Genomic DNA, 27,043 nt, shown 5'->3' with positions numbered 1-27,043 from the left:
AAAATGTAGTATTTTTAAAAGTGGGGAGGTGGGATTGTGTGCTTCTAAAGTGTCGATGCCAAAAAACAAACAAAAAAAAGCACAAAAAGGGCATGAAAATGTTCCAAATGAACAGAGGTTGAAGAGACAAGATAATTTAACCCAACACCTGACTCTAGGCTGGAGCCTGTGAAAAAGAGAGGAAAATGGTGTTTTGAAAAAAAAAAAAAAAAAAAGGACACAGGCCAGGCACATGGCTCACGCCTGTAATCCCAGCACTTTGGGAGGTCGAGGCAGGTGGATCACCTGAGGCTGGGAGTTCGAGACCAGCCTGCCCAACATGATGAAACCACTCTCTACTAAAATAATTTTTTAAATTAGCCAGGCACGGTGGTGGGTGCCTGTAATCCCAGCTACTTAAGAGGTCGAGGCAGCAGAATCGCTGGAACCCGGGAGGCAAAGGTTGCAGTGAGCCCAGATTGCATCACTGCACTCCAGCCTGGGCAACAAGAGTGAAACTCCGTCTCAAAAAAACAACAACGAAAAAAGACAAATACAATTTCTCTTATATGAAGTACTTAAATTAGCCAAATTCATAAAGAAAGTTGAATAGAGGTGACCAAGGGCAGGGGACAGCAGGGAAGGGGCAGTTACTGCTTAATGGGTACAGAGTTTCCGTTTAACATGACAAAAAAGGTCTAGAGATGATTAGTGGTGATGGTTCTACAACATTGTGAATGTATTTAATGCCACTCAATTGTACATTTAAAAATGGATGCTGACCAGGCGCAGTAGCTCATGCCTGTAATCTCAGCACATTGAGAGGCCGACGCAGGCAGATCACATGAGGTCAGGAGTTCAAAACCAGCCTGGCCAATATGGTGAAACCCCGTCTCTACTAAAAATACAAAATTAGCTGGGCATTGGTGATGTGCACCGGTACTCCCAGCTACTTGGGAGGCTGAGGCAGGAGAATTGCTTGAGCCCAGGAGGTGGAGGTTGCAGTAAGCCGAGATTGCACCACTGCACTCCAGCCTGGGCAACAGAGCAAGACTGTCTCAAAAACAAACAAACAAAAAAAGGGTGTTACAGCTTGTTTAGAATTTGTCTAGCAGATTTTCCAGCTTTTACTGGAAGCCCCCTCACCCCACAAAATAGGTGAAATGGCAAATTGCATGTATATTTTATCACAGTGAAGAAACGAAAAAAGAAGTTATTCAGCCGGGCGCGGTGGCTCATGCCTGTAATCCCAGCACTTTGGGAGGCCGAGGCGGGCAGATCACGAGGTCAGTAGACAGAGACCATCCTGGCTAACATGGTGAAACCCTGTCTCTACTAAAAAGAAAAAAAATCGGCTGGGTGTGGTGGCACGCACCTGTAGTCCCAGCTACTTGGGAGGGCAAGACAGGAGAATCGCTTGAACCCGGGAGGCGGAGGTTGCAGTGAGCTGAGATGGCGCCACTGCACTCCAGCTTGGGTGACAGAGTGAGACTCAGTCTCAAAAATAAAAAAAAGAAAGAAAAAGAAGTTATTCCTCTGGGCGCCACTCCACTGTACCAGGGGCTTCTCCTTGCGTAATGTGCCTCTCTGTTGGCCATGTGCATTTCCAGAAGCCTGTGCATTGTGCCGGACACAGCCTGTGCATATAATCCGGAAGCCAATGTGCATTTCCGGAAGCCTGTGCATTTCCAGAAGCCTGTGCATTTCCGGAAGCCTGTGCATTTCCAGAAGCCTGTGCATTTCCGGAAGCCTGTGCATTTCCAGAAGCCTGTGCATGTACAGTGGGCTTCACAGGGGCGTGTGCCTCGTGCAGCTGCGTATCAGCCCATGTTCCAGAGCAGCCAGTGACCTGGGATATTTAGCAGGGAGTTATGATCTGGCCTCTGTTTTCTCCACGAGGATCAGCCCTGAGGCCAACTGGGACAGAGACCACACAGCACACGAGGGCACTGGCAGTGTGGGCCACCAAGCGGGATTGCTGCCTGAACACAGCAGGCCTGGAGAGGCTGCGATCAGCTCACAACCCTGAGAAAACACTCGATCGTGAGTGCATTGTGGAAGCTGTGACGTCTGTGGCCCATGGGGACAAAGTTAAGTCACTGTCTTAACCCGAAGATAAATGAAGGGGCCCTCTTCGGGTAAGAGAATTAAATTCCTCCAGGGAAGAAAAGAATGACTTTCCGGGCTGAGAGGAAAAGGACTTCGCTGTAATCCAGTCAGCAACAGCAGCAAATTTAAGGGGGGAAGATGTGCCAAGTGCGGGAAAGGGGTCAGAAAAATAAACTCAGCGTTCATTGCCCCTCAGGCGCCCTTCAGGGAGAGCAGACAGGCCTGGAGGAACAGGCTCGCACTGCCCTCTGCTATGAATCCCAAACTGCCCTGTGATCACTAGTTGGGATTCCCAGGGGCCTTCACATTCAGGAGGAGCTGCCCGGGGTACCGAGCTGAGGATTTCTGTCCCAGGACAAGCAGCCTCCCTGGGGAAAATCAGTGCTGGCATGTGGCTTCCAGGAGAGGCCCCCGTGACTTCAGAGGGCTGCTGTGCCTCTGAGTCCAGTTTGCCTGAAAAATCTTCCAAACGCAGCTCTAGTGCCACTTCCTCCAGGAAGCCCACCAGCCGGCCCCCACCACTCCTGGACCCCAGTCTAAGAATACTTATGCCTTAAACAGTACAATGTGGAGAAATTAATAATACAAAAACAAAATGTCCACGTCCACTCCAAACATAGGAGGGAGAATCAGGGCAGAAAGATACAGTGGTCTTAACTTGTGCTTGAAAGATTTTACTTTTAGGTTGGGCGCGGTGGCTCACAACTGTAATCCCAGCATTTTGGGAGGCCGAAGCAGGCGGATCACCCTGAGGTCAGGAGTTCGAGACCAGCCTGGCCAATATGGAGAAACCCTGTTTCTACTAAAAATGCAAAAATTAGCTGGGCGTGGTGACATGGACCTGTCATCCCAGCTACTCGGTAGGCTGAGGCTGAGGCAGGAGAATCACTTGAACCCGGGAGGCAGAGGCTGCAGTGAGCCAAGACACCGCCTTTGCACTCCAGCGTGGGCAACAAGGGCAAAACTCCATCTCAAAAAAACAAAAAAATTTTACTTTAGCCGGGCGTGGTGGCCCATGCATGTGATCCCAGCACTTTGGGAGGCCTAGGCGGGAGGCTCACTGCAGCCCAGGAGTTCAAGGCTGCAGTGAGCTATATCATGCCACTGCTCGCCAACCTGCCCAACAAACATATTTTTTTTTTACTTTTGCATATTTTACAAAGCACACACCCACGTGAGCGCATTGCCAGCCCCCTCGCTCCCCAGGACAAAGTGGAGACCCTGTCAGCGAGGAGACTGCCGCTTAAGTCCCTGGGGTTCTCCACAGAAGGAGGAGATGGCTCTGCAGAGCCATGCGCCCTAGACAGAAGAACTTTCAAAGTAATTCAACAAAATTGAAACTTGTCGAATTACATTGCAGACAGCGCGGGCGGAGCAAATGTGTGTCCACGGAATATTCGTCGGGCACAAGGGGAATTCTCTGTCAGCTACCCGGACCATGGGTGCCCTGAGGCCGCATCACGCTCCCCCGGGATAAAAAGGGTGGGGGGCGCACAGAGGCAAGAAGGAGGCGGGTGGGGGGGGTGCAGAATAAGGAACTGAGGTAAAAACGCCCAGCACTGGACTCCCCTCGGAGCGGCACCGCGAGACGGCCGGGGTAGCAGACGGGCTGCGAGCCCAGGCTGCCAGCCCCGCCCCCAGCAGGCCCCGCCTTCCGCTGCTCGCCACCGCCCCCGTGAAAAAAACCAAACCGGCAACCTCTACCCGGCCGCTTCCCATTGGCTATGTGAGTGAGCGATGTCCACCAGGGCCAATGAGCCGCAGCCACGGCGCGGCGAGCGCCTTCCGGCCCGCCCCCGCGCGGCCGCCCGGCGGACCACTGGACCGGCCTGGGGCGGGACGTGGGCGCGGGGGCGCGGCGTGCGGCACGCGGCAGGGCTGAAGCGGCGGCGGCGGTGGGGACTGCACGTAGCCCAGCGCTCGGCATGGCTCTCCTGGGGCTTGGTAGGTGCAGGCCTGCGGCGGGAGGGGAACGAGCTGGGGTCGGCCTGAAAGGTTTCCAATCTCTAGGCCGTTCCCCGGCTGGCCGCGGCCTGTAGGCGGCCGGAAGCGGGCCTGGCGGGCGGGAGGCGCGGGCCTCGGCGGCCGGAGGAACTGCGAGATTGCCCGGCGGTGGTGCGGGTGCGCCGGAGACTAGGGCGCCGGTGGGGAGGGACTTTTGCAGCCTCGCAGGGCGGTGCGCGGGGGGCGGGAGCCTAGTGTGCTGGAGCCGGGCGCGGGGTCTGGGGCCGGGCTGGAGAACCGCGGAGCCCAGCCCCGGCCGGATCCTGGCGAGGGGGTCAGTATTCCCGGCGAATCGCGGGGGAGCTTGCTCTGGGCGCCTTCTCGAACTCGTGCGTGGGAACGGAGGATGGCGGGCGCCCTGCACTGCAGCTTGTTTCTGCCACCTGTTTTATGCAGCTCCTACTTTTAAAAACTGAAATGTTAGGCCGGGCGCGGTGGCTCACACCTGTAATCCTAGCACTTTGGAAGGCCGAAGCGGGTGGATCATCTGATGTCAGGAGTTCCAGACCAGCCTGACCAACATGGCGAAACCCCGTCTCAACTAAAAATACAAGATTAGCCGGGCGTGGTGGCGCGCGCCTGTGATCCCAGCTACTCAGGAGGCTGAGGCTGGAGAATCTCCTGAACCCGGGAGGCGGAGGTTGCAGTGAGCGGATACCTCGCCACTGCACTCCAGCCCCGGCAACAAGAGTGAAACTTCGTCTCAAAAACAAAAAACTGAAATGTTAAATCTGAGTCCTGAAATAAATACCCATAGTTGTCTTAGAAAGGGACATGCCTTCCAAAACGTGGGCTTAGGACGCAGGGGTGCTTCACATGTCATCGGACTCCTTAAAAACGAAATGGAACCCAGCGTCTTAGGAATTCTGTAAATGTCTGCTTCGGAGGCTACAGTAGGCGAGGCCAAGGGTCCTGTCCTCGCCGGGCTCGCCTTGGTCACAGCCTTGGCTCTGAGAGTCCTTAACCTTGTCTCTGGCCTCAGACCACCTGCCCCCTATTTACTGGCTCTGTGACTCGGAGCAAGTTACTTAACCACTCTGTGCCAGTGCCTTTTCAGCAGTGCTCACCATTTTAGGGGCTGATAATAGTACTCCCTTAGGGTTGTCCTCAGGATTAATGAGTTAGTACATGTCTTTTTGTTTTTCGAGACAGGGTCTTGCTCTGTCTCCTAGGCTGGAGTGCAGGGTTTTGATCATAGTTCACTGCAGCCTGGAACTCCTGGTCTCAAGGGATCCAGACACATGCCACCACACCTGGCTAATTTTTAAATTTTTGGTAGAGTCAGGGTCTCTTTGTATTGCCCAGGCTGGTCTCAAACTCCTGGCCTCAAGTGATCCTCACTCCTCAGCCTCCCAAAATCTTGGGATTACCAGTGTCAGTCACCTCGCCCAGTTAGTACATGTTTAAAGAGATGTAAATATTTGCCATATTACTGTGGAGAGAGTAGATGAGGGGAAAAGATTTTAGTCTGTTTAGTTTCCTGTGAGTGAATTCAGACTAGACCCTGAACGAGTCTGTGAGTCTATTAATTAACTCATTTTAATAAATGGCAGCCTTTTTGGGAAACCTCTTGGTTTCTAGATGACTGCTCTGGGACCGTAGATGACTCCTAGCAGATGTGGGACAGAGATGTTACTGCTGTGAATTTATAACATCCTTAACTGCCGTGGAGGAATGGAAAACCACAGATGGCAGAGCCATCTGCTCACAGAGATTCTAGACACTCACTCGGATGGTCCGATTTCCCATTGGTGTTCATTATCACTGAGTGGAATGGTGATGTGAATTTTAGAAACAGAATATCATTGGTCAGCATTGACCTACTTTGTCATCTTAAGTAAGCCCAGGGTTTTTTGTGTTCTTGGGGCTTGGGGATAGTTGTTGGCTACTTTTATGCATTCAGAATGTCCACATCTTTTGTCTGTTCTTTCTCAGTAGTATGTTCGGTTTCCTTGTAGCCCTGCTAGGTCACATTGCCTTTTTAGGAATTTTAGTCTCAAACCTTAATCAACACAGCATTTTCATTGGGTAGCCATGTACAAGCAGAGGAGGCTCTTGTGAGAACTAGGCAAAATTTAAAGCAAGCAAAGGTCCGTCACCATTACTAGAAAAAAGAATAACCCAAGTCTGTGTTAATACTGTCAGTAAAGAGCGTCTTTGTATGGAAAGGGAAGCACATTTCTAAGGTGAAAACCCCTGGTCTCTTCTGGTGACTGCAGCCTGCTTGTAACAGCATGAAGAGGAGAGGACTGACTCTATTGCTGTCCTTGACTGGCAAAGAGAAGTGAAAGTACCTAATTCTGCCACAGTCTACCTAATGATGTTCTGTGGATTATACCACTGCATTCTCCGGCCCTTCGGTTAGAAATTTGGGTCTATCTAAATATATGCTCTTAGGTAAGTTATCCTCTCTGTGTTTAAGTTTCCTGGTCTATGAAATAAGGGCATCATGACACTTACCGCATAGGGTTCTTAAATGACTTAACATATGCAAAATGTTTAGAACAATGCCTGGTACAGAGTCACGCAAGTGTTACTGTTTTGTCTTGCCAGAAATAAAGACCGCAGTTTCTGAAGCATAGTGTGACAGGTATCTCAGAATGTTAACCATACTCCCAGATCTCTCTTGTAAGAATTTATCTGGAGGAAACAGTCATACTAATTTGATGGGAGGAGGAAAATACAAGAATTTTCAGGGCTGGGCTGTTAGTGCAGAATTGGAAACAACAATCAAAATTCAGTCAGTAGTGGATTGACTAAATGGTTACATTGGAGTAATTTAAAAATTCTGAAGTAGAAAATATCTGTAACTTACTCTTTTGCTTTTCGGTTTTTGAAAATTTCACAATAGGCTCGGTGTATTGAGCAAGTACCAAATTCATATAGATTTTACAAAAAATATAAAATTCTTTAAAAGTAGTGCATCTCTGTAGAGGATTATCCTGTTTTTGGTTTTGTTTGTTTGTTTGTTTGAGACAGGATCTCGCTGTGCCTCCCAGGCTCGAGCGATCCTCCCACATCAGCCTCTGGAGTAGCCGCGACTACAGATGCACCCTACCACACCCAGCTAATTTTTGCATTTTTGTATTTTATATTTTTTCTCTACAAGAGTTGGAGTTTTGCCATGTTGCCCAGGCTGGTCTCAAACTCCTGGACTCAGGTTATCCACCTGCCTCATCTTCCCAAAGTGCTGGGATTACAGGCCTGAGCCACCACACCCAGCCTTAGTCTTACTTTCAAGCTTATTGGGAGTTAGGACTGTCAGTGCTTATGTTCTTGATTTACTTGTTTTGTTAAATGTGTCAAACTCTACTTCACCTTTTCTGCAGCAATGAAAAGATTAATGAGCAGCGCCATCCAATAGAAATATAATGCAAACATGTATGTAATTTTAAATTTTCTAGTAGCTACATTTAAAATAGCCAAAAGAAACAGGTGAAATTAATGTATTTACTCAGTATATCTAAGATCATTTCAACATGTGTTTCCAAAATGAAAAATAATAATGAGGCCACGCACAGTGGCTCATGCCTGTAATCCTCATACTTCGGGAGGCCGAGGTGGGCGGATCACCTGAGGTCAGGAGTTCAAGAGCAGCCTGGCCAACGTGGTGAAACCCCATCTCTGCTAAAATACAAAAATTAGCTGGGCGTGGTGGCTGGTACCTGTAATCCTGAGACAGGAGAATCGCTTGGACCCAGGAGACAGTGGTTGCAGTGAGCGGAGATCGCACCACTGCACACCAGCCTGGGCAGCTGAGCGAGATGCCATCTCAAAAAAAGAAAAATAATAATGAGATTACGTTTTTCCCTCCATTAGGTCTTCAAAATTCAGTGTGCTTTTTACCAGCACATCTTAGTTTGGGGTAGCCAGTGGCTGTCATGCTGGACAACACTGTTGCTGAGGGAGCAGCCCCGCTTTGGTTAGCCTGGCCTCCGTTCACAGGCATCCTTTCCCACCTCTTGAAATGGAAAAGAAGATCATCCTGTCAAAGGCTACTCCATCGCCGACTGGGTTCCTGTCCCTCCTCTGACTCCGGGCATTTTATTCAGATATTCCCTGTATTTTATCTTTGGCCTTTCCCACTGCATGTCTTCCTCTCCCAGATCACGCCCATCTTTACAGAGAAACCTTCCTTGTTTTCTACATTTGCCTGCCTCTGGTCTCTGTAATGAAACCTGCCTAAAGGGTTACCTGTATTCTCTCCAACTTTCTGTAGACTACATGCCTCTTATTTTCACTCCACCACAACTGCCAGGGCTCCCGGTGAATTGTCACTAAATCCAATCAATAGTTGGTTTTCTGTCTTTGTTCCTTTCTCTCCCAGTAGTATTTGTTAGTGTGGCCCCCTCCACATGTATCTTGGTTTATGTGACACCACTCATTAATTCTTCCAGTCCACCTTCCACATGGCAACTGGAATACTCCTTCTAGAAAGCACAAATCTATTCTTTCCTCTGCATGATAACCCTTTAGTGGCTTCACTATTAGTAAAGTTCACAGTTTCATAAGTCCTTACAATATTGGCCGTATCTGTGATTCAAATGCAGTGTAAATCTTGAATACCACAGTTGTTCATCCATGCCTGTAGCGTACAGAACCACTTTATCTTGAGCACTAAAAAGACAGCATGGTGTAATAGGAAAAGCTTGGAAATAGAGAGCTCGCCTACCTCTTACATGTATGACCATAGATGGGCCACTGGTCTAGACCTTTATTTACAAAATGGGGATAATTCCTACTTTCTAGTTAGTAATGCTGTCAAAAATTAAGTGATCTGACATATTTGAAAGTGATTTGAAAAATTGAACGTGTTGTATGATGGAGGATTTAGCAGTAAAACAATGAACAATGGTGTATACTCCTTCCAGAAGAAATGTACCATTTAATTATTCCAAAAAGGTCCATTTGAAATCTTCCAAATTCTAATTCTGAAGTAAGCATATGAAAATGTAACTAAGATGGCATGTACACACACTACTTGAGAACACAGGCCAGTCTCACTTACAATTTGCTGTATCAACAAATTAAAAGGAAGAAATGATATGATCAGCTTCAGAGATGCTGCAAAGACAGGAATAGACAGAAATTTGTTTAACATTGTAAGTAGATTTTGGCCTGGCGTGATCACTCATACCTGTAATCCCAGCACTTTGGGAGACAGAGGCAGGAGGATCTCTTGAGACCAGCCTGGGCAGCATAGGGAGACCTTGTCTCTATAAAAAATTTAAAAGTTAGCCAGGGATGCACCTGTAGTCCCAGCTACCGGGGGGCTGGGGGTGCTGAGGTGGGAGGATCACTTGAGTCCAGGTGGTCAGGGCTGCTGCAGGGAGCTGTGTTTGCACCATTGCACTCCAGTCTGGGTGACAGAGCAAGACCCTCTCTCAAAAAAAATAAAACAGTGTATTTATTTCAACCCAAAAGCCAGCATGATGCAAATAGGAAAACATTCCTGTTGAAGTCAAGAATAGTCTGAGGATACTCCATTATTTACCTTGTTCTAGAGGTAATTAGCACATTTTTGTATATGGTCATGTGTTGCTTAACTTTAGAGAGATGATCTGTGATCAACTTCAGAGATGCTAAAAAGACAGGAATAGAAATTTCTTTAATTTCTGTTGTCATATCAGACGATTTCTTCATTGTGAAAAACATCAGTGTGTACTTAATACAAACCTAGATGGCATAACTTACTAAAAACCTAGGCTCTGTGGTATAGCTTATTTCTCTTAGGTTACAAATCCATTCGGCATGTTACTGTACTGAATATTGTATGCAGTTGTAACACAGTGGTAAGCATTTGTCTATCTAAACATAGAAAAGGTGCAGTAAAAATATGATACAAAAGATAAAAAATGGTACAGCTGTATAGGACATTTACCATGAATACAGCTCGCATGACTGGGGGTTGCTCTTAACATTTTATTTCTTGAATGATAGAATAACCTTAATTTACTGTAACATTTTTCTTTTTTTTTTTTTTTCGGAGATGTGGTTTTACTATTCTATGTTGGCCAGCCTGGTTTTGAACTGCCGGCTTCAAGCAGTTCTCCCACCTTCGCCTCCCAAAGTGTTGAGATTATAGGCATGAGCCATGGTATCTGGACAACATTTTACTTTCTAAACTTAATTTTTTTTTTTTTTAACTTTTTGGCTCTTGTAAAAACACTTACCTTAAAACACATTGTACAGCAGTACAAAAATATTTTCTCTCTCTTTTTTTTTTTTTTTTTTTTTCTTGAGACAGGATCTCGCTCTATCAGGCTGGAGTGCAGTGGCGCATCACAGCCCACTGCACCTGTAGCCTTGACCTCCCTGGGCTCAGTGATCCTCCCACCTCAGCCTGTCGAGTAGCTGGGACTACGGGCATGCACCACCGTGCCTGGCTAATTTTTGTACTTTTTTTAGAGAGGGAGTCTCACTATGTTGCCCAGGCTGGTCTTGAATTCCTGAGCTCAAGCAATCTGCCTGCCTTGGCCTCCTAAAGTGCCGGGATTACAAGCATGACACATAGCGCCTGGCCAGTATTTTATTTTATATTGTATTCTGTAAGGTTTTTTCTGTTTTTAAAATTTGTTTGTTTTGCTTTTTTAGCTTTTTTGTCAAAAACGAGGACACAAACACACACATGAACCTAGGTCTACACAGGGTCAGAGTTATCAAGACTCTGTCACCCAGACTGGAGTGCAATGGTGCAAACACAGCTCCCTGCAGCGGCCCTGACCACCTGGACTCAAGTGATCCTCCCACCTCAGCCCCCCCAGCCCCCCGGTAGCTGGGACTACAGGTGCATCCCTGGCTAACTTTTAAATTTTTTAGAGAGACAAGGTCTCCCTATGCTGCCCAGGCTTTTTTTCAGCTCCAGGTGATAGGATTTTTTCAGCTCCATTGTAGTCCACAGACCACCCTCATTTGTGTGTCCTCTCCTTGACCCTGTGGATGTGACTGTATATGTAAATTTGAAAGGTGAAATTCTGATAGTAATGCCATTTCAGAGAACTTCTGGGTTCTTAAGATACTAGTAAGTCAGTTCAGAATTTGTGTTCCTCTATTATTGTTGTAAATTGCATTTAAGTTTCCAGAGTTGCTAATGAAAATGCTCTCGATCCAGTGTGGCAGAACTGTGTGGTCAGCAATACAGTCGACATTGCATCCTTTCTTTATAAGGTTGTTCTCATGAAAAATTTTTCTGATAATGTGTTATGGATAGTATTAAGAGAAATAAAACTCCATAAAAATAAACATTGGCCGGGCGCTGTGGCTCACGCCTGTAATCCCAGCACTTTGGGAGGCCGAGGCAGACGGATCATCTGAGGTCGGGAGTTCGAGACCAGCCTGACCAACATGGAGAAACCCTGTCTCTACTAAAAATACAAAATTAGCCAGGCATGGTGGCACATGCCTGTAATCCCAACTACTTGGGAGGCTGAGGCAGGAGAATCGCTTTAACCTGGGAGGCAGAGGTTGCCGTGAGCTGAGATCGTGCCATTGCACCCCAGCCTGGGCAACAAGAGCAAAACTCTGTCTCAAAAAAACAAACAAATTACCATTGCTCTTGAAAGAGTCACAGTCTAGTGGAAGAGACAACAATTATTTTTCCCTTCAAAAAGATAGTTGAATAAAGATAATGTGCTAGTAATTTGCAATGGAATAACGTGAGGAATGATTACCATGTGATTGCCCAAGGTTACACAGGCAGAAGTGACCTCCTAATTTTTCAGTGTCCACGCCCATAAAACGATAGTGCTGCCTCATGGAGTGGCTGTAAGGAACAAAGACATTGATACATGAAGGCCACTAAGAATAATGCTTCAGCCTTTTTCCAGTGCAGCCCAAGGAATGGGAGTGGGGACTGTCCATTCCTTTTTGGCTCAGTGTTGCAGCAATGGGAGTGAAATTCCAGGGGCTCCGACTGCAGCAGGGAGGGCATAGGGGCCAGAGCTAGGCCGCCCTCCTGTGTGAAGGGCCCTGGTCAGTTGAAGAGGACTCTGGTTCCCCAGGGTTTCCAGTCAAAGCATGAACAGTGCTGTTAATGGTGTACTTTTGTTGTTACTTCAGGTCTGGTAAGCTGTGCCTTCTTTCTGGCAGTGAATGGTCTGTATTCCTCTAGTGACGATGTGATCGAATTAACTCCATCAAATTTCAACCGAGAAGTTATTCAGAGTGATAGTTTGTGGCTTGTAGAATTCTATGCTCCATGGTAAGTATTATAAAATAGTTGTAGATTATTTATGGTACTTTCTGAAATTGGAGAAAATGCTGTATAAAAATCTGATTTTATTAAGTCATCTAGTTTAGCTTACTGTTTGTTTAAAAGAAGTAGAGAAGAGGGAAATGGGAAATGCAAAGTATCTCGTCTATTGTTAAGGAAGATCTACTGATGAGGTGATGTGTGTGGAAGGAAAACTAATTTTATGAGGAAGGAATCTTGAGCAAAGAAAATAGAGGGGCCAATGATTAACTTCATTCTGTTTCTTGAAGAGAATTATTTCCTGAAATAATGTAGTTAGAAAATCTGGTTTAATTTAAAAATTCTTGCCTTACATTCAATACTGGAAAAACCCCTGTGGGGTAAAAATGTAATCACCATTGAAACTAAGGCGCAAAATTATATACAGTTAAAAGTACAACATTGTGCTAATGGTTTGTGTGATTAAAGCATTTAATGAAAAAAAACAAAAACCAAATAGAAGAGTGGAAACTGTGCCGGATGTATATGAGGCTGTCTCTGCTGTAAACCAGCAGCCCACGAGTATCCGGAGAGGAGAACCAAACCCTAGCCCACTGTGTATCCGTGAAGAACTGTGTGGCAATCTGAAATCCCAAGGAGTTCTTTGACATGTGAACAAGGCTTTGTAAGCTTGAGTGAGCGATACTGAAACCTGATGGTTGCATTTTAGGGTATGCCTGATGAAAGTTTTTCCTTTCTCACTTTAACTTTTTTCTTTGAAACTGAGTTTTAGAAACTAACCACCATTCCTCATGGACCATTTTATTCACGCTCAGTGTAGCAAATGGAGGTAAAAACGCTCTGTTTTCAAAGTGGATGCTGCCACATTGTGTGTCCTGTCCACCTAATGCCTTTACTATTTTTAAAGGCTCTGGTATTTATGTGCTCAATGCAAATGCTAATTCTGTATGGATTAGCTCAATTATACTAGCAAATATATAAATAGTAATTGTACAAACTGTTGTGTTGTCAAATGTCTCCGTATGTGGTTTTTACAAGCTTACCATATATGGCATAGGTAATTTACCTTGTTTCTGAGAGTGACCATGCAAGAGAAAATACCTCATTGTAAGACTACAAGACCGCATAATTGAGAAGGCAGGATCTGGATCCACTAGTTAATAATTATTATACTGGCAGAGTTTTACTTTGTGGTGTCTGGGTGAAAGAATGTCTGATTAGAGCAAGCACTTTTTTTGAGAGACAGGGTCTCAGTTCTCCCAGGCTGGAGTGCAGCGGCATGATCACGGCTCACTACAGCCTTGATTTCTCAGGCTCAGGTAATCCTCCCACCTTAGCCTCCCCAGCACTGGTACTACAGGCATGTACCACCACACCCGGCTACTTTTTATATTTTTTTAATAGAGATGGAATTTCACCATGTTATCCAAGATGGTCTCTAACTCCAGGGCTCAAGCAATTTGCCTGTCTCAGCCTCCCAAAGTGCTGGGATTACAGCTGTGAGCCACTGCACCGGGTCAGGCAGGTGCTTTTTAACTTCCTTTTGTGCTTGGATTCCTGTGGCACCTTGGTGAAGGCCTTGGATTCTTATAATAAAACCTTTATGGTCAGGCATGATGGCTCACGCTTATAATTTCAGCACTTTGGGAGAACAAGGTGGGTGGATTGCTTGAGCACCAGAGCTCGAGACCAGACTGGGCAATGTGGCAAAGACCCCACTGCTACAAAAAGAAAAAGAAAAGAAACAAAGAAATTACCCAGGCCTGGTGCTGTGCACTTGTGATCCCAGCTACTCAGGAGGCTGAGGTGGGAGGATCACCTGAGCCTGGGAGGTAGAGGCTGCAGTGAGCTGTGATTGTGCCACTGCACTCCAGCTTAGGCAACAGTGAGAGCCTGTCTCAAAAAAGAAAAAAAAAAATCAAACCTTTACATGTTTAAATAAAGCTTATAAGATCACAAAGAAAACCTATGGAAATATGATTATTGAAATATTAAAATTTCAATACTAATGTACTTTACAAGGACAGTAAGTACAGGTTGAACAGCTCTTATCCGAAATGCTTGGGACCAGAAGTGTTTCTGATTTTGGATTTTTTCAGATTTTGGAAGATTTGCATAATACTTAGCTGTAGAGCATCCCTAATCTGAGAATACAAAATCTGAACTGCTCCAGCGACCGTTTCCTGTGAGTGTCATGTTGGCGCTTAGAAAGTTTTGGATTTTGGAACATTTCAGGTTGTAGGTTTTTAGAATAGGGATGCTAAACCGATTCCAAGATCCACCAGCAGACTTGACTGCTGCAATAATTCTGAATAGTGATGGGCATGATGTTTGAAGATACCTGCGACAACTATAGTGGTGGTAATGAAAATAGCTGTGATATTTATTTGTGATAAAGTCACAATAATTGACTATGGAGTGTTGTTTACATTTGTAAGGAAATTCTAAATTTCGATTACAGATGAGTGAAAATAAAAACTTTTTTTCATCCAAATTCATAGACTCCTTCCCCTAAATTTTTCCTAAAAGGCCACCTTGGCTTCAGATTTATTCTTTTTTTTTTTTTTTCTTTTCCTAAAAGGGATTCCCTAAATTTTTATCCACCAGCCCTTTGGGAGTCTGGACCCCAGGTGCAGAACCCCTGGGTAGGCTGTATGCCATATTTATATGTATGTGGCATTGTGATGTATGTGCAGATCAAATAGAAGAGAGGATGAACTCTGACAGTCTCTGAATTTAGTCCTCTTTTCTTAGATAAACTGAAATTAAAGAGGCACAAAACCCTGTAAAAATCTGACTTCTGAATTTTTGGGTATCTCACCTAAACAAGAAAACATACTGTATATAAATACATAGAAGTAGCATTTCAGGATATTCCCCTGAAAGATCCTAGCTTCAAATATTGGGATTGAGTTTAGGCCCCAATACTCAATTACGTAATGATTAAAACTTTTACCTGTATGATTGTAGTATTTGGAATCAAAAACTTGTCAGGCAGCTCTGACACCGGATGGCTGTGATATTGGGTAAATTTCTTCTCAACATCAGTTCCATCATCTGTAAAATGAAATAACAAAAGGACCTGCCTTCAACTTCATGCAGATTAAATGAAATCATCTATAAAGTGTTTTCATCATGGTGCTGGCACCTAGCATTTGTGCATTTGGTCCTTAGAGACCTAATTAGAAGAGAATTTACTTTGTTTTTAAAAATGCATCAGATCACCACTGGAGAAATAAACTATGGTATCTGCATATAGTGAATGTTACACAGCAATAAAAACGAACAGTTAGCTACCTACAACCTCAGTGAGTGGTAAGGGCTAACAGGTTCACGAGGATGTAATTTCTTAGAAGCACTTTTCTGTGTTGTATTTCACAGTAATAGTATCTATAAGGTTAAGGTCATTTTTCCTTGTGTTCTCTTCTCTCCTCCTCTCCCCACTCTCCTCCGCTTTCCCTGCCTCCCCCACCTCAGTCAGTCACTCACGTCACCATCTTGTGGTGTCATGTCATGCATTTCGGCTTGTTAGGTTCACAAACATGGGTTTATGTATGTGTTTCTAAGTCCAGAAGCAATTTGTGGAACCCACAGAGTATTGAGATACAGGCATAGTCGATCTAGGTCAGATACCTCATCTATGAAATTAAAAAGTTGGACTAGATTAGAAACTGTCAAACTTCAGTAGGTTTAAGAATCACTAGTAGAACTTAATAAAATGCAATTCCTCCACCAGGAAGTTTGAGTTTGTGGACCCCAAGAATCTGCGTTTTGCCTAGGCTTTCAGCTCCACACAGGGAAGCACATTGAACCCGATAGATTCTAAAGGGCTTGTTCAGGTGTAGAGTTATAAATTATAGAGTTTGAATATGATTTAATTGAGCAGTAATTCAAAACCTTTTTTTTTTTTTTTTTTTTTTTTTGGTACAGAGTCTTGCTGTGTTGCTCAGGCTAGAGTGCAGTGGCACGATCTCGGCTGACTGCAACCTCCGTTTCTCAAGTTCAAGCAGTTCTTTCTCAGCCTCCCCAATAGCTAAGATTGCAGGCGTGTGCTACCATGCCCAGCTAATTTTTGTATTTTTAGTTGAGACGAGCTGTCACCATGTTGACCAGGCTGGTTTTGACTCCTGAATTCAAGTGATCCGCCTGCCTCGGCCTCCCAAAGGGCTGGGATTATAGGCGTGAGCCACTGCACCCGGCTGGAAGCTTTTTTATTAGGATGAATAGAAAAGTGATTGTTGTAAGTAATAAAGTGGTGAGCTCATCCAGGTTGCTGATCCCATTTTACTTACTTATTTTATTTTTATTTTATGTTTTTGAGACAGAGTCTTACTCTGTTGCCCAGGCTGGAGTGTAGCAGCATGATCTCAGCTCATGCAACCTCTGCCTCCCAGGTTCACATGATTCTCGTGCCTCAGCCTCCCCAGTAGCTAGGATTACAAGCGTGCGCCACCATGCCTGGCTAATTTTTGTATTTTTGTTAGAGATGGGATTTCACCATGTTAGCCAGGCTGGTCTCAAACTCCTGACCTCAAGTGATCCTCCCTCCTTGGCCTCCCAAACTACTGGAGATTACAGGCCTGAGCAGCCGTGCCTGGCCTGCTCCTGTTTTATTTGTGCTTGTCCTCTTTGCAGGCGTCTCACTCAGTAGACCATTGATGGGGTTTTTTAACTGAAGTTTTGAATTTTTTGAATTGAGAATCAAAGGCTTTAACTGTTGCTTTGTGTTGTCTTACCCCCAAAAGGTGTGGTCACTGTCAAAGATTAACACCAGAATGGAAGAAAGCAGCAACTGCATTAAAAGTAAGTTTCTTAGGAATGCAAAAGGCTTACAAAAGTTTTTTTTATAGTAAGTTTCTAAGATGTCCATATTCACCTGTGTATGTTTAAATAATAAGTATGCAGATGGTTTAATGTTCAATGGGAAGCTAGTTGGCATATCACAGTTGAAAATACTGGTTCGTTGTTAAAATTGTACTGAGAACAAGGGGATAATACACATTTAAATGCTTACATTGCCTGTTTTTGTTTATTCTGTTTCCCGGCTAAATGACAGTTACTCTCAGCCCTGCCATTTCTGTGAGCTGCAGAGTTCCCTCCATGGGCTGACTTTGATTTCCCGCATCATTGCATTTAGATTCTCTTCTGGTGTTGAAGGCTAAGGCCCTTACTGACTTATTTTGCAAACTGCACCCAGTGCTTTATTACCTTTTTCTGAGTCTATATGAAGCAGATAATGAGTTCTTGTGGAATCTGCTGTAGCGGAAGGAAAAATTGTTACTTCTTTTACATTCCCACAGGATGTTGTCAAAGTTGGTGCAGTTGATGCAGATAAGCATCAGTCCCTAGGAGGTCAGTATGGTGTTCAGGGATTTCCTACCATTAAGATTTTTGGATCCAACAAAAACAGACCAGAAGATTACCAAGGTAAGGACTTTTCCTAGCTACTTCATTCCCCTGGTAGACAAGAACCTACTGTTCTTTAACGAGCTTGAGAACCTGCTCTACCTGCAAGGTTCTCAACTTCATTGTACCTGAATTATCTATAAATGGTACACAGTGATTCCTACCCCCTCCGAGTCAATCTGAAGGTGAAATGTGTGTCACACAGCTTTGTGTTATCACTTCACGCTTGCTTAGGTCTACGCTACATTAGCAATGATAGAAAATAGTGTTCTGTGCTACTCTCTTGTCTTTCTCATTACAGTCACTTGTATTTAATGAAGATCTACATGTATTTTCTTGCTCTAATCTCTCTTCCCTTTACTGTAGGAGAAGGGTCTAACATACTACTATGGAAAAGGAGAGTCTGTAATTTGAGAGTCTTAGTCTCCTGAACTGTCAGTAATAAATGGATACACAAATTCTGTTTTGTAGATAAGTAAATTGTGAGTGTCTGCTGTGGGCCCCTGAGGCAACTAAAGATAGAATTCAGGTTCCCCCCTCCCAATACTAAATGTTATTTCAGCAACACTATTCTTTTCTTTCTTTTTTTTTTTTTTAAGAGACAGAGTCTTGCTATGTTGCCCAGCCTGGACTCAAATTCCTAGGCTCAGGCAATCCTCCTACTTCAGCCTCCCAAGTAGCTGGGATTATAGGCACTATACTCTTAGAGAATTGTCCTGTTACTTATTTATTTTTTTTTTTATTTTTTATTTTATTTTTTTTTGAGACGGAGTCTTGCTCTGTCGCCCAGGCTGGAGTGCAGTGGCCGGATCTCAGCTTACTGCAAGCTCCGCCTCTCGGGTTTACGCCATTCTCCTGCCTCAGCCTCCCAAGTAGCTGGGACTACAGGTGCCCGCCACCTCGCCCGGCTAGTTTTTTGTATTTTTTAGTAGAGACAGGGTTTCACCGTGTTAGCCAGGATGGTCTTGATCTCCTGACCTCATGATTCGCCCATCTCGGCCTCCCAAAGTGCTGGGATTACAGGCTTGACCCACCGCGCCCGGCCTTGTCCTGTTATTTAATTAAGATATCACAAATGGGCCGGGCATGGTAGCTCACACCTGTAATCCCAGCACTTTGGGAGGCTGAGGTGGGCGGATCATGAGGTCAGGAGATTGAGACCATGGTGAAACCCCGTCTCTACTAAAATTACAAAAAAATTAGCCGGGCACAGTGGTGGGCACCTGTATCCCAGCTACTCGGGAGGCTGAGGCAGGAGAATGGCCTGAACCCAGAATGCGGAGCTTGCAGTGAGCCAAGATCGCGCCACTGCACTCCAGCCTGGGCAACAGAGCAAGACTCCATCTCAAAAAAAAAGAAAGAAAAAAAAAGATATCACAAACAGATTATTATATTTGAGATAATCAGAGTTGCTGCGTTGGGCCAGATCCATGGTGCTAGTAAAAGTGTTGAGCATAATTTGTTTGAAGCTGAAATTATGGCTAATTTGGTAAAGGTTTTTGTTGAAGATGTTATATGGAACATATGAGTGACAGAACTTTGTCATCTTAGGTTTTGCTTTATGTGAGCAGTACCAGCTCACAGGTTGGGTGGCAGCATCAACATCATAGTAAAACAAAGAGTTGTCTGTCATTGGTGACTTGCCTGGGTCCAGCTAATAGAAGGCAGGGAAGGCGGGGGTGAGCGGTACAGAATCTGTCGTGTGCGAGCTGGGAAGGCAGCCCATCCTGTCTGCCTGGCTGCTGGCTTCTCCACACTCCAACGTCGTAACTAAACTTAGTGTCTTGCTTCTCTGTAAAATGGGGATGTGCAAACCCCATTTTAAGGTACCAGAAGCTTAATTGAAATAGTACACATAAAGCATATGAGACAAATACTTGGTAAATACATGTCATGGGCAGATCTCGAGGCTGGAGGTCTCGTCTGAAGACAAAGATGTGGCCTTGAACACGTCTCTACTTGCCTCCCCAGCTCCAAAGTTCTAGGGAAAGACCTTTTTTTTCCCCTGAGTAAACACTTGCTTTTCTGCCTTTGAATAATAGTTTGTTTTAGTTTTCCTCACTTACGAAAATGTGCATGTTTTTAGTGCAGTCAGTCTGCTGCTGTTTTTATAAATTTAGTTTATTGGAACACAGCCCTACCTGTGTGTCAACATAGTGTCTCTGGCTGCTTTTGCACTGGATCAGCAGAATTGAGTAGTTGCAATAGACAGTGTGGCCTAAAATGCTGAAAAGTTTTTTTCCTAGTATACTTCACGATTTGGCATATGTCCAGATAAAGACTTGGGGAAGGGGCACTGGTTCAGATGATGGAGATGCCTGACATAGATAAGGAGCAGAGGCTGTTTCATGTTGAGGCCTTGCCCTTCTGTGTTATCAAGTGACATACTTGGTAGGCTCAGCCAGCAATACAGTGCACGATTATCTGAATAGATGCTGAGAGCTGCTGTAGTATATTTTGTGGGTATTTTTGTTTTGTTTTGTTGTTTGAGATGGAGTCTCGCTCTGTTGCCCAGGCTGGAGTACAGTGGCGCTATCTTGGCTCAGTGCAACCTCCGCCTCCCGAGTTCAAGCAGTTCTCCTGCCTCAGCCTCCTGAGTAGCTGGGATTATAGGCGTGCGCCACCACACCTGGCTAATTTTTGTATTTTTAGTAGAGATGGGGTTTCACCATGTTGATCAGGCTGTTCTTGAACTCTCGACCTCATGATCTGCCTGCCTCGGCCTCCCAAAAGGCCGGCCGCCACACCTTAGATCTCTAATCCCAGCACTTTGGGAGGCCGATCCACTTTGGGAGGATCACTTGAGTACAGGAGTTTGAGAAAACTCTAAAAAAAAAAAAATTTTTTTTTTTTCCTGACATAGAGTCTCATTCTGTCACCCAGGCTGGAGTGCAGTGGCATGATCTGAGCTCACTGCAGCCTCTGTCTCCTGGGTTCAGGTGATTCTCCTGCCTCAGCCTCCTGAGTAACTGGGATTATAGGTGCCCATCACCACACCCAGCTAATTTTTGTCTTTTTAGTAGAGACAGGGTTTCACCATGTTGGCCAGGATGGTCTCGAACTCCTGCCTTCAGGTGTTCCACATGCCTCCGCCTCCCAAAGTGCTGGGATCCCAGGCGTGAGCCACTACGGCCCTCCAGAAAAGGAACTTTCTAAAGAGATTCTATTAGAACTAATTTTGCCTTTAAACTGAAGATAGCAGATGGCATAGGTTATTCCAGTACTTCTGTGTTAGTTAATAGCCCCTGACTCTCTTGAGCAAATAAACTTATTTGGTGAACTTCCAAAGACTATTGTCATCTTGCCTCTGTGAGTTTTAATGCAGATTTGTTAAGTTCAGCTTAACAGTGTTTCAAGCAAGATAGAAAAAAAGAAGCCTGGAATGGTTTTCAGTTATTTGGCTTCAGAACACCTCATACCTAGTTTTTCCATCTTTTCTATCCGGTATTTCACAGAAATAGTTCCTTTTGTATTTGGGAAATTCCCCTGCTTTCCCAGCTAGATCTTAAGCTTCTTATTCACCCATGTCCATGTTCGGTAAACATTTGTGAGTTATTCTCATTAGGAGATGGTATTTGAGCAGGGAGTTTTCGTTCACACTAACTACATAAAACTTAAGAGGAGTCAGGCTGGACACGGTGGCTTGCACTTGTGATCCCAGCACTTTGGGAGGCCGAGGTGGGCGGATCACTTGAGGTCAGGAGTTTGTGACCAGCCTGGCCGACATGGTGAAACCCCGTCTCTACTAAAAATACAAAAATTAGCTGGAAATCACTTGAACCTGGGAGGCGGAGGTTGCAATGACCCGAGATTGTGCCACTGTACTCTAGCCTGGGCAACAGGGTGAGACTCCATCTCAGAAAAATAATAATAATGAGAAAGGAAGAGAAATTGGTTTTCCAAGTGTTAGGTCTAGTGCAAAATGCATACTGGGGAGAAAGTTTGTTCTGTCAGAGATACACATGTCAGAACTGTGTCACCCGGTGAAGCTGACAGTGAGGTAAAGACAGTCTTGGGCTGGGCCAGATGAGGCACTTGCTGAAGGCCGGGCTGAGGACCGCCTACCTTCCATCTCCTGTAGGTGGCAGAACTGGTGAAGCCATCGTAGATGCTGCGCTCAGTGCTCTGCGCCAACTTGTGAAGGATCGCCTCGGGGGACGGAGCGGAGGATACAGTTCTGGAAAACAAGTAAGACCATAAAATGTCAGTTTTTAATGTGTCGTGATTTTGAAGCCAGAGTGTGGATTCCTTGTAAAAGATAGTTGTTTTTTTAAAAGTATGTGAAAGTGGTAAACTTTCAATTAAAGAATAATGGAGGATTGGATCCACTGAACCCAGAGGGAACCAGCCATCCAGCCTGCTCATTTGGGCTCCTCAGGATTGCTGTTGCCATGGCCAGTCAGTCCCAGGGCCTCTTTCCACACCTGCAGTCCAAGTACCAGGCCCTAGATAGGCTTCCTGGGCCCTGGGCTAAAACAGAAGAATGTGAACTTCAGCTCCAGGCCCAGGAGCCAGGTGCTGGCATCCCATGGCACTTGTAGGTCAAGAGCGGGGATGGGATGGACGGGTTCTCCTCTGGGTAGGCTTTGGCAAACTGTGATGAGACTGGATTACCTCTTGGCCTGTATCTGTGGCATTCAGCCCCAAATCCATGGAAAATTCTACACAAATGGATAGGGGAGAAGAGAGAGAGAGAGAGGAGCAGATTGGTGTTTTAGATGCCCTTGTATGAAATGTGAAGCTTAACACTGATGTTCTTGTGAAAAGACAAACTTGAAGATACATAAATATTAAATGGGCCTTTACTTTTAGGAGACCAGTTAAACTCGCTTCTTTATACAGGCTCAGAGCTTATCCAAAGATTCCATGCTCTTGCCTTTTATTTTAAACTTAGACATTTAATGAGCATAGTTGCCTGGCCCCCTGCACCCTGCCTGGCAACAGAAAGCAATGCTGACTGCTTCTTAGATTTAGTACTGAAGAACATTCTTTGAAAAAAGAAAAGGATTAAGTGTTATTTTTAGCTTTGTTGACTGGTAGGGGCTTTGTCTATGAAAGATGTAGCAGAACATCCTGGGATGAAGCAGTAGCTGTGCTTGAGTCTGAATTAGAACAGTGTTTTTAAGGTGGTTCTTTGAGCCATGTTGAGGTTTCTTACTAAAAAGAACTGGTGACGGAATTCAGGTACAGGTTATATGTTGTACTCAATGTATTGATAATTATTTGAAAGTAAAAGACTATTTACCAAGCAAAAATGATAATGCTGAAGAATGTACCCAATTTGAATACAACCATTTTCACTATTTTATTCACTAAAGAAAAACCCTAAAACTTTGTTAAGATGTAGAAGCAGTGTTATTTAAAATAGGAAAAGTATTCTTCTTGGCCAAATTGTTTGATGTTTAATGTCATAAATGACAGGGCAGAAGTGATAGTTCAAGTAAGAAGGATGTGATTGAGCTGACAGACGACAGCTTTGATGAGAATGTTCTGGACAGTGAAGATGTTTGGATGGTTGAGTTCTATGCTCCTTGGTGTGGACACTGCAAAAAGTAAGTGCCTTCTACTAAGTAGTCTGTTCAGCCACAGTGTTTTCAGTACATTCATTAGCTTATTTTGAAAGGGCTGAACTAGATAGTAGATCACCACTAAGATCTCTTCCAGAAAAACTCTGACTCTAAGTGAATATTAAACATTGACAGGGCCGGGCGCGGTGGCTCAAGCCTGTAATCCCAGCACTTTGGGAGGCCAAGACGGGCGGATCATGAGGTCAGGAGATCGAGACCATCCTCGCTAACACGGTGAAACCCCGTCTCTACTAAAAAATACAAAAAAACTAGCCGGGCGAGGTGGCGGGCACCTGTAGTCCCAGCTACTTGGGAGGCTGAGGCAGGAGAATGTCGTAAACCTGGGAGGCGGAGCTTGGAGTGAGCTGAGATCTGGCCACTGCACTCCAGCCTGGGCGACAGAGCGAGACTCCGTCTCAAAAAAAAAAAAAAAACATTGACATTAGTGCCAAGAGCTTCCGCTCTCATATTGCTGAAGATTAACAAGGGACTGGCTCATGTCCGGATTTAGGGGCAGTAGTGGAATGGGAAACTCATGTGAAGGGTAGCATGGTATCTTTTAGTAAAGCCACACACAAAATGTTTTCTAGGTGTGACATAACTGGGGAGTGGGCAGAAATGCACAGATCAGTTGAAAAGTATAGGCCGGGCGTGGTGGCTCACACCTGTAATCCTAGCACTTTGGGAAGCCGAGGCAGGCAGATCACTTGAGGCCAGGAGTTTGAGACCAGTCTGGGCAACATAGCAAAGCCCCATTTCTACTAAAAATACAAAAAAATTGGCTGGATGTGGTGGCATGCGCCTGTACTCCCAGCTACTTGGGAGGTTGAGGCGCAAGAATCTGTTGATTGTGGGAGGCAGAGGCTGCACTGAGCTAAGATCGTACCACTGCACTCCATCCTGGATGATAGGAGGAGACTCTGTCCTAAAAAAAAAAAAAAAAAAAAAAGTTGGGACTGCAAGTTAAAATCCAAGTATTTGGCCTGGTGAGGTGGATCACTTGAGGCCAGGAGTTCGAGACCAGCCTGGGCAGCATGGGGAAACCCCATCTCTACTAAAAATACAGAAATGAACGGTGGGTGGTGGCGCGCACCTGTAGTCCCAGCTGTGTTGGAGGCTGAGATGAGAAGATCGCCTGAGCCCAGGAGGTTGAGGCTGCAGGGAGCCATGATCGCACCACTGCGCTCCAGCCTGGGCAACAGAGAGAGACCGTGTCTCAAAGAAACAACACAAAACGAATATTTTTCTATAGCCTAGAGCCAGAGTGGGCTGCTGCAGCTTCAGAAGTAAAAGAGCAGACGAAAGGAAAAGTGAAACTGGCAGCTGTGGATGCTACCGTCAATCAGGTTCTAGCCTCCCGCTACGGGGTGAGTATCTTTATAAGGCTCATTTCATTGTGAAATACATGGTGTTTCGTTACTTCTTCCAATACTCCAGGCCTCCCTATGAGGTAGTAAAGGAGATGTTTAAACCATTTTGTAAGTGAAGAGATAAAGTCACTTTACGTCATAACTAACAAGTCTGACACTTAGGACTGTCACCTTTTTTCTCCTAATGTCACACTGCTTCTGTGGTATACTTAATGTGAGGTGTCAGCTTGCCCAGACTTACTCACGTTGCTCATGTGGCTATTGTAAGTTGGTCCATTTGTTCTAGAGCAGATACTTTGTGTTAATTACATACCAGGGCTTGAATATGATTGCGCTAAACTTCACAGACTGTTAAAACTCCCTGATTGATCATTGACCTCTTTGAGTCATTCCTTTGAAATCCACGCAGTCTGGGGAATAGTTTTGTTACATTAAATTACTTATAAGGCCAGAGTGGTGGGTCACGCCTGTAATCCCAGCACTTTGGAAGGCCTAGGCGGGCAGATCGCTTGAGGCCAGGAGTTCAAAACCAGCCTGACCAACATGGTGAAACCCCATCTCTACTAAAAATACAAATATTAGCCGGGTGTGGTGGTGTGCACCTGTAGTCCCAGCTACTCGGGCGGCTGAGGTAGGAGAATCTCTTGAACCCAGGAAGCAGAGGTTGCAGTAAGCTGAGATTGCACCTGTGCTCTCCAGCCTGGGCAACAGTGAGACTGCTTCAATTAAAAAAGAAACAAAAAGTACCTATAAGGTGGTTTTAGAAACCGTAAAGATTGTGTTATTTTGTGTTGTGTTAATTGGATTTTATTCTCTGATCTTTTTTTTAATAGATTAGAGGATTTCCTACAATCAAGATATTTCAGAAAGGCGAGTCTCCTGTGGATTACGACGGTGGGCGGACAAGATCCGACATAGTGTCCCGGGCCCTTGATTTGTTTTCTGATAACGCCCCACCTCCTGAGCTGCTTGAGGTAGACCACTTAAACTGCTCATAGTCCAGAAAGCTTTTTTAGCTGATAGCGAGGAACGTTAAAGCAGTCGTGACACACTGTTCATGTTATGCCCTTCTTGTTAAAAATATTCTCTTTAAAGTGGTTTTTATACTTTGAAATGGAAAAGAATGTCTGATAAGTTGCTTTTCATAACTTTTAGCATTAGAATAATTACATTGTGAACAGAAATACGAGCTTCTTAAAGATAGAGTGTATTTAATCACTCTTGCTTATCATTTTCAAAGTAATAGCACATTTATTGAGTAGCTAATCATGTAACAGGCACTGTTCTGGTGTCTTTATGTAGTTTTTTTGTTTGTTTCATTTAATTCTCACATGAACACTGAGAGGTAGATAACTTTTTATCTCCATTTTATATATGGGGAAATTGAGGCACAGAGCCTCAAGTTTGTATAAACATACAATACATGTAAGTATAGTATATTTAAACAAGTAAGTGGCAGAGCCAGGCTGTGTCCAGGCATTGTGATTTCAGAGATGTGTGTATGTGTGCTAATCCCCCCCAACCACCACAGCTTCCACAGGCTTAAGAATCAGTAGCAGAAAAATCTCCTCTTAGAGAACATGCCTCTGGGTGTTTCCATACAAGGAAGTAGTCCTGGGAGAAATCTTTTCAATGGAAGTTCTTGTTTGCCAGCTTACCTTTGGGTGTTGTATCATGCAGCCTCCTGATCATCCCTTGTCTTCTGAGTCCCACAGATTATCAACGAGGACATTGCCAAGAGGACGTGTGAGGAGCACCAGCTCTGTGTTGTGGCTGTGCTACCCCATATCCTTGATACTGGTAAGACAGACAAATGATTTCCCTTGGCTGTTCTATGCTAGATGCTCTGAGAGTACTTCCTAAATGGATTAATTTTATGGACTTCTTTACCTTTACCTTTAAAAAACGTTTGTCTGTTTAAATCAGGAGCTGCAGGCCGAAATTCTTATCTGGAAGTTCTTCTGAAGATGGCAGACAAATACAAAAAGAAAATGTGGGGGTAAGTTACTGAGCTTATTGTCTCAGTGTCATCTGAACAGGAGATTATAGGGTTTCTTGAGAGTGGGTCCCCCGTGTTTTTGTAAGCTGTGTTCCTGTGTTTGCTCTGCTAAAATTTTTTTTTTTTCTCCTGCCTAGCCTCCCAAGTAGCGCGGATTATAGGCGCGCACCACCACACCCAGCTAATTTTTGTATTTTTAGTAGAGTTGGGGTTTCACCGTGTTGGCTAGGCTGGTCTCAAACTCCTGACCTCAAGTGATCCACCCGCCTCTGCCTCCCAGACTCCTGGGATTACAGGTGTGAGCCACCATACCCGACCTGCTCTGCTATATGTTTTTATTCAGGATGTGAACATTTTATCACTGGGAGGAAAAGAAGGAATGAAGGGCTGTCAGCACAGCATGCATTTTTCTCATAGG

The 27,043-nt window shown here is 44.8% G+C and overlaps 1 protein-coding gene and 1 non-coding gene across 3 annotated transcripts in view; both read left to right on the top strand.

Annotated features, from left to right (window-relative positions):
* Nucleotides 1–1,060: 1,060 nt before the first annotated feature.
* LOC116270410 lies at nucleotides 1,061–1,121 on the top strand. Its single transcript, XR_004178448.1, has one exon. It is a non-coding gene; the product is annotated as a U7 small nuclear RNA (small nuclear RNA).
* Nucleotides 1,122–3,870: 2,749 nt separating this feature from the next.
* PDIA6 (protein disulfide isomerase family A member 6) overlaps nucleotides 3,871–27,043 on the top strand; it is a 28,304-nt gene continuing 5,131 nt past the window's right edge. Inside the window, exons 1-11 of one of the 2 annotated variants that reach the window (XM_021924571.2) lie at nucleotides 3,871–4,032; nucleotides 6,312–6,489; nucleotides 12,151–12,292; nucleotides 17,029–17,086; nucleotides 17,584–17,710; nucleotides 21,771–21,877; nucleotides 23,111–23,241; nucleotides 24,509–24,623; nucleotides 25,460–25,600; nucleotides 26,342–26,426; nucleotides 26,553–26,625. In XM_021924571.2, coding sequence (XP_021780263.1) covers nucleotides 6,480–6,489; nucleotides 12,151–12,292; nucleotides 17,029–17,086; nucleotides 17,584–17,710; nucleotides 21,771–21,877; nucleotides 23,111–23,241; nucleotides 24,509–24,623; nucleotides 25,460–25,600; nucleotides 26,342–26,426; nucleotides 26,553–26,625 — 989 coding nt within the window. In that variant the 5' untranslated portion in view covers nucleotides 3,871–4,032; nucleotides 6,312–6,479. The remainder of the gene's footprint in view (nucleotides 4,033–6,311; nucleotides 6,490–12,150; nucleotides 12,293–17,028; nucleotides 17,087–17,583; nucleotides 17,711–21,770; nucleotides 21,878–23,110; nucleotides 23,242–24,508; nucleotides 24,624–25,459; nucleotides 25,601–26,341; nucleotides 26,427–26,552; nucleotides 26,626–27,043) is intronic. The other variant, XM_003908276.4, reaches the window with a different exon arrangement.

This window comes from Papio anubis, chromosome 14 (assembly GCF_008728515.1).
Source record: "Papio anubis isolate 15944 chromosome 14, Panubis1.0, whole genome shotgun sequence".
Lineage (NCBI taxonomy): Eukaryota > Metazoa > Chordata > Mammalia > Primates > Cercopithecidae > Papio > Papio anubis.
Note: the sequence above shows the minus strand (reverse complement) of the source record. Positions and strands in the feature narration are given on the sequence as shown.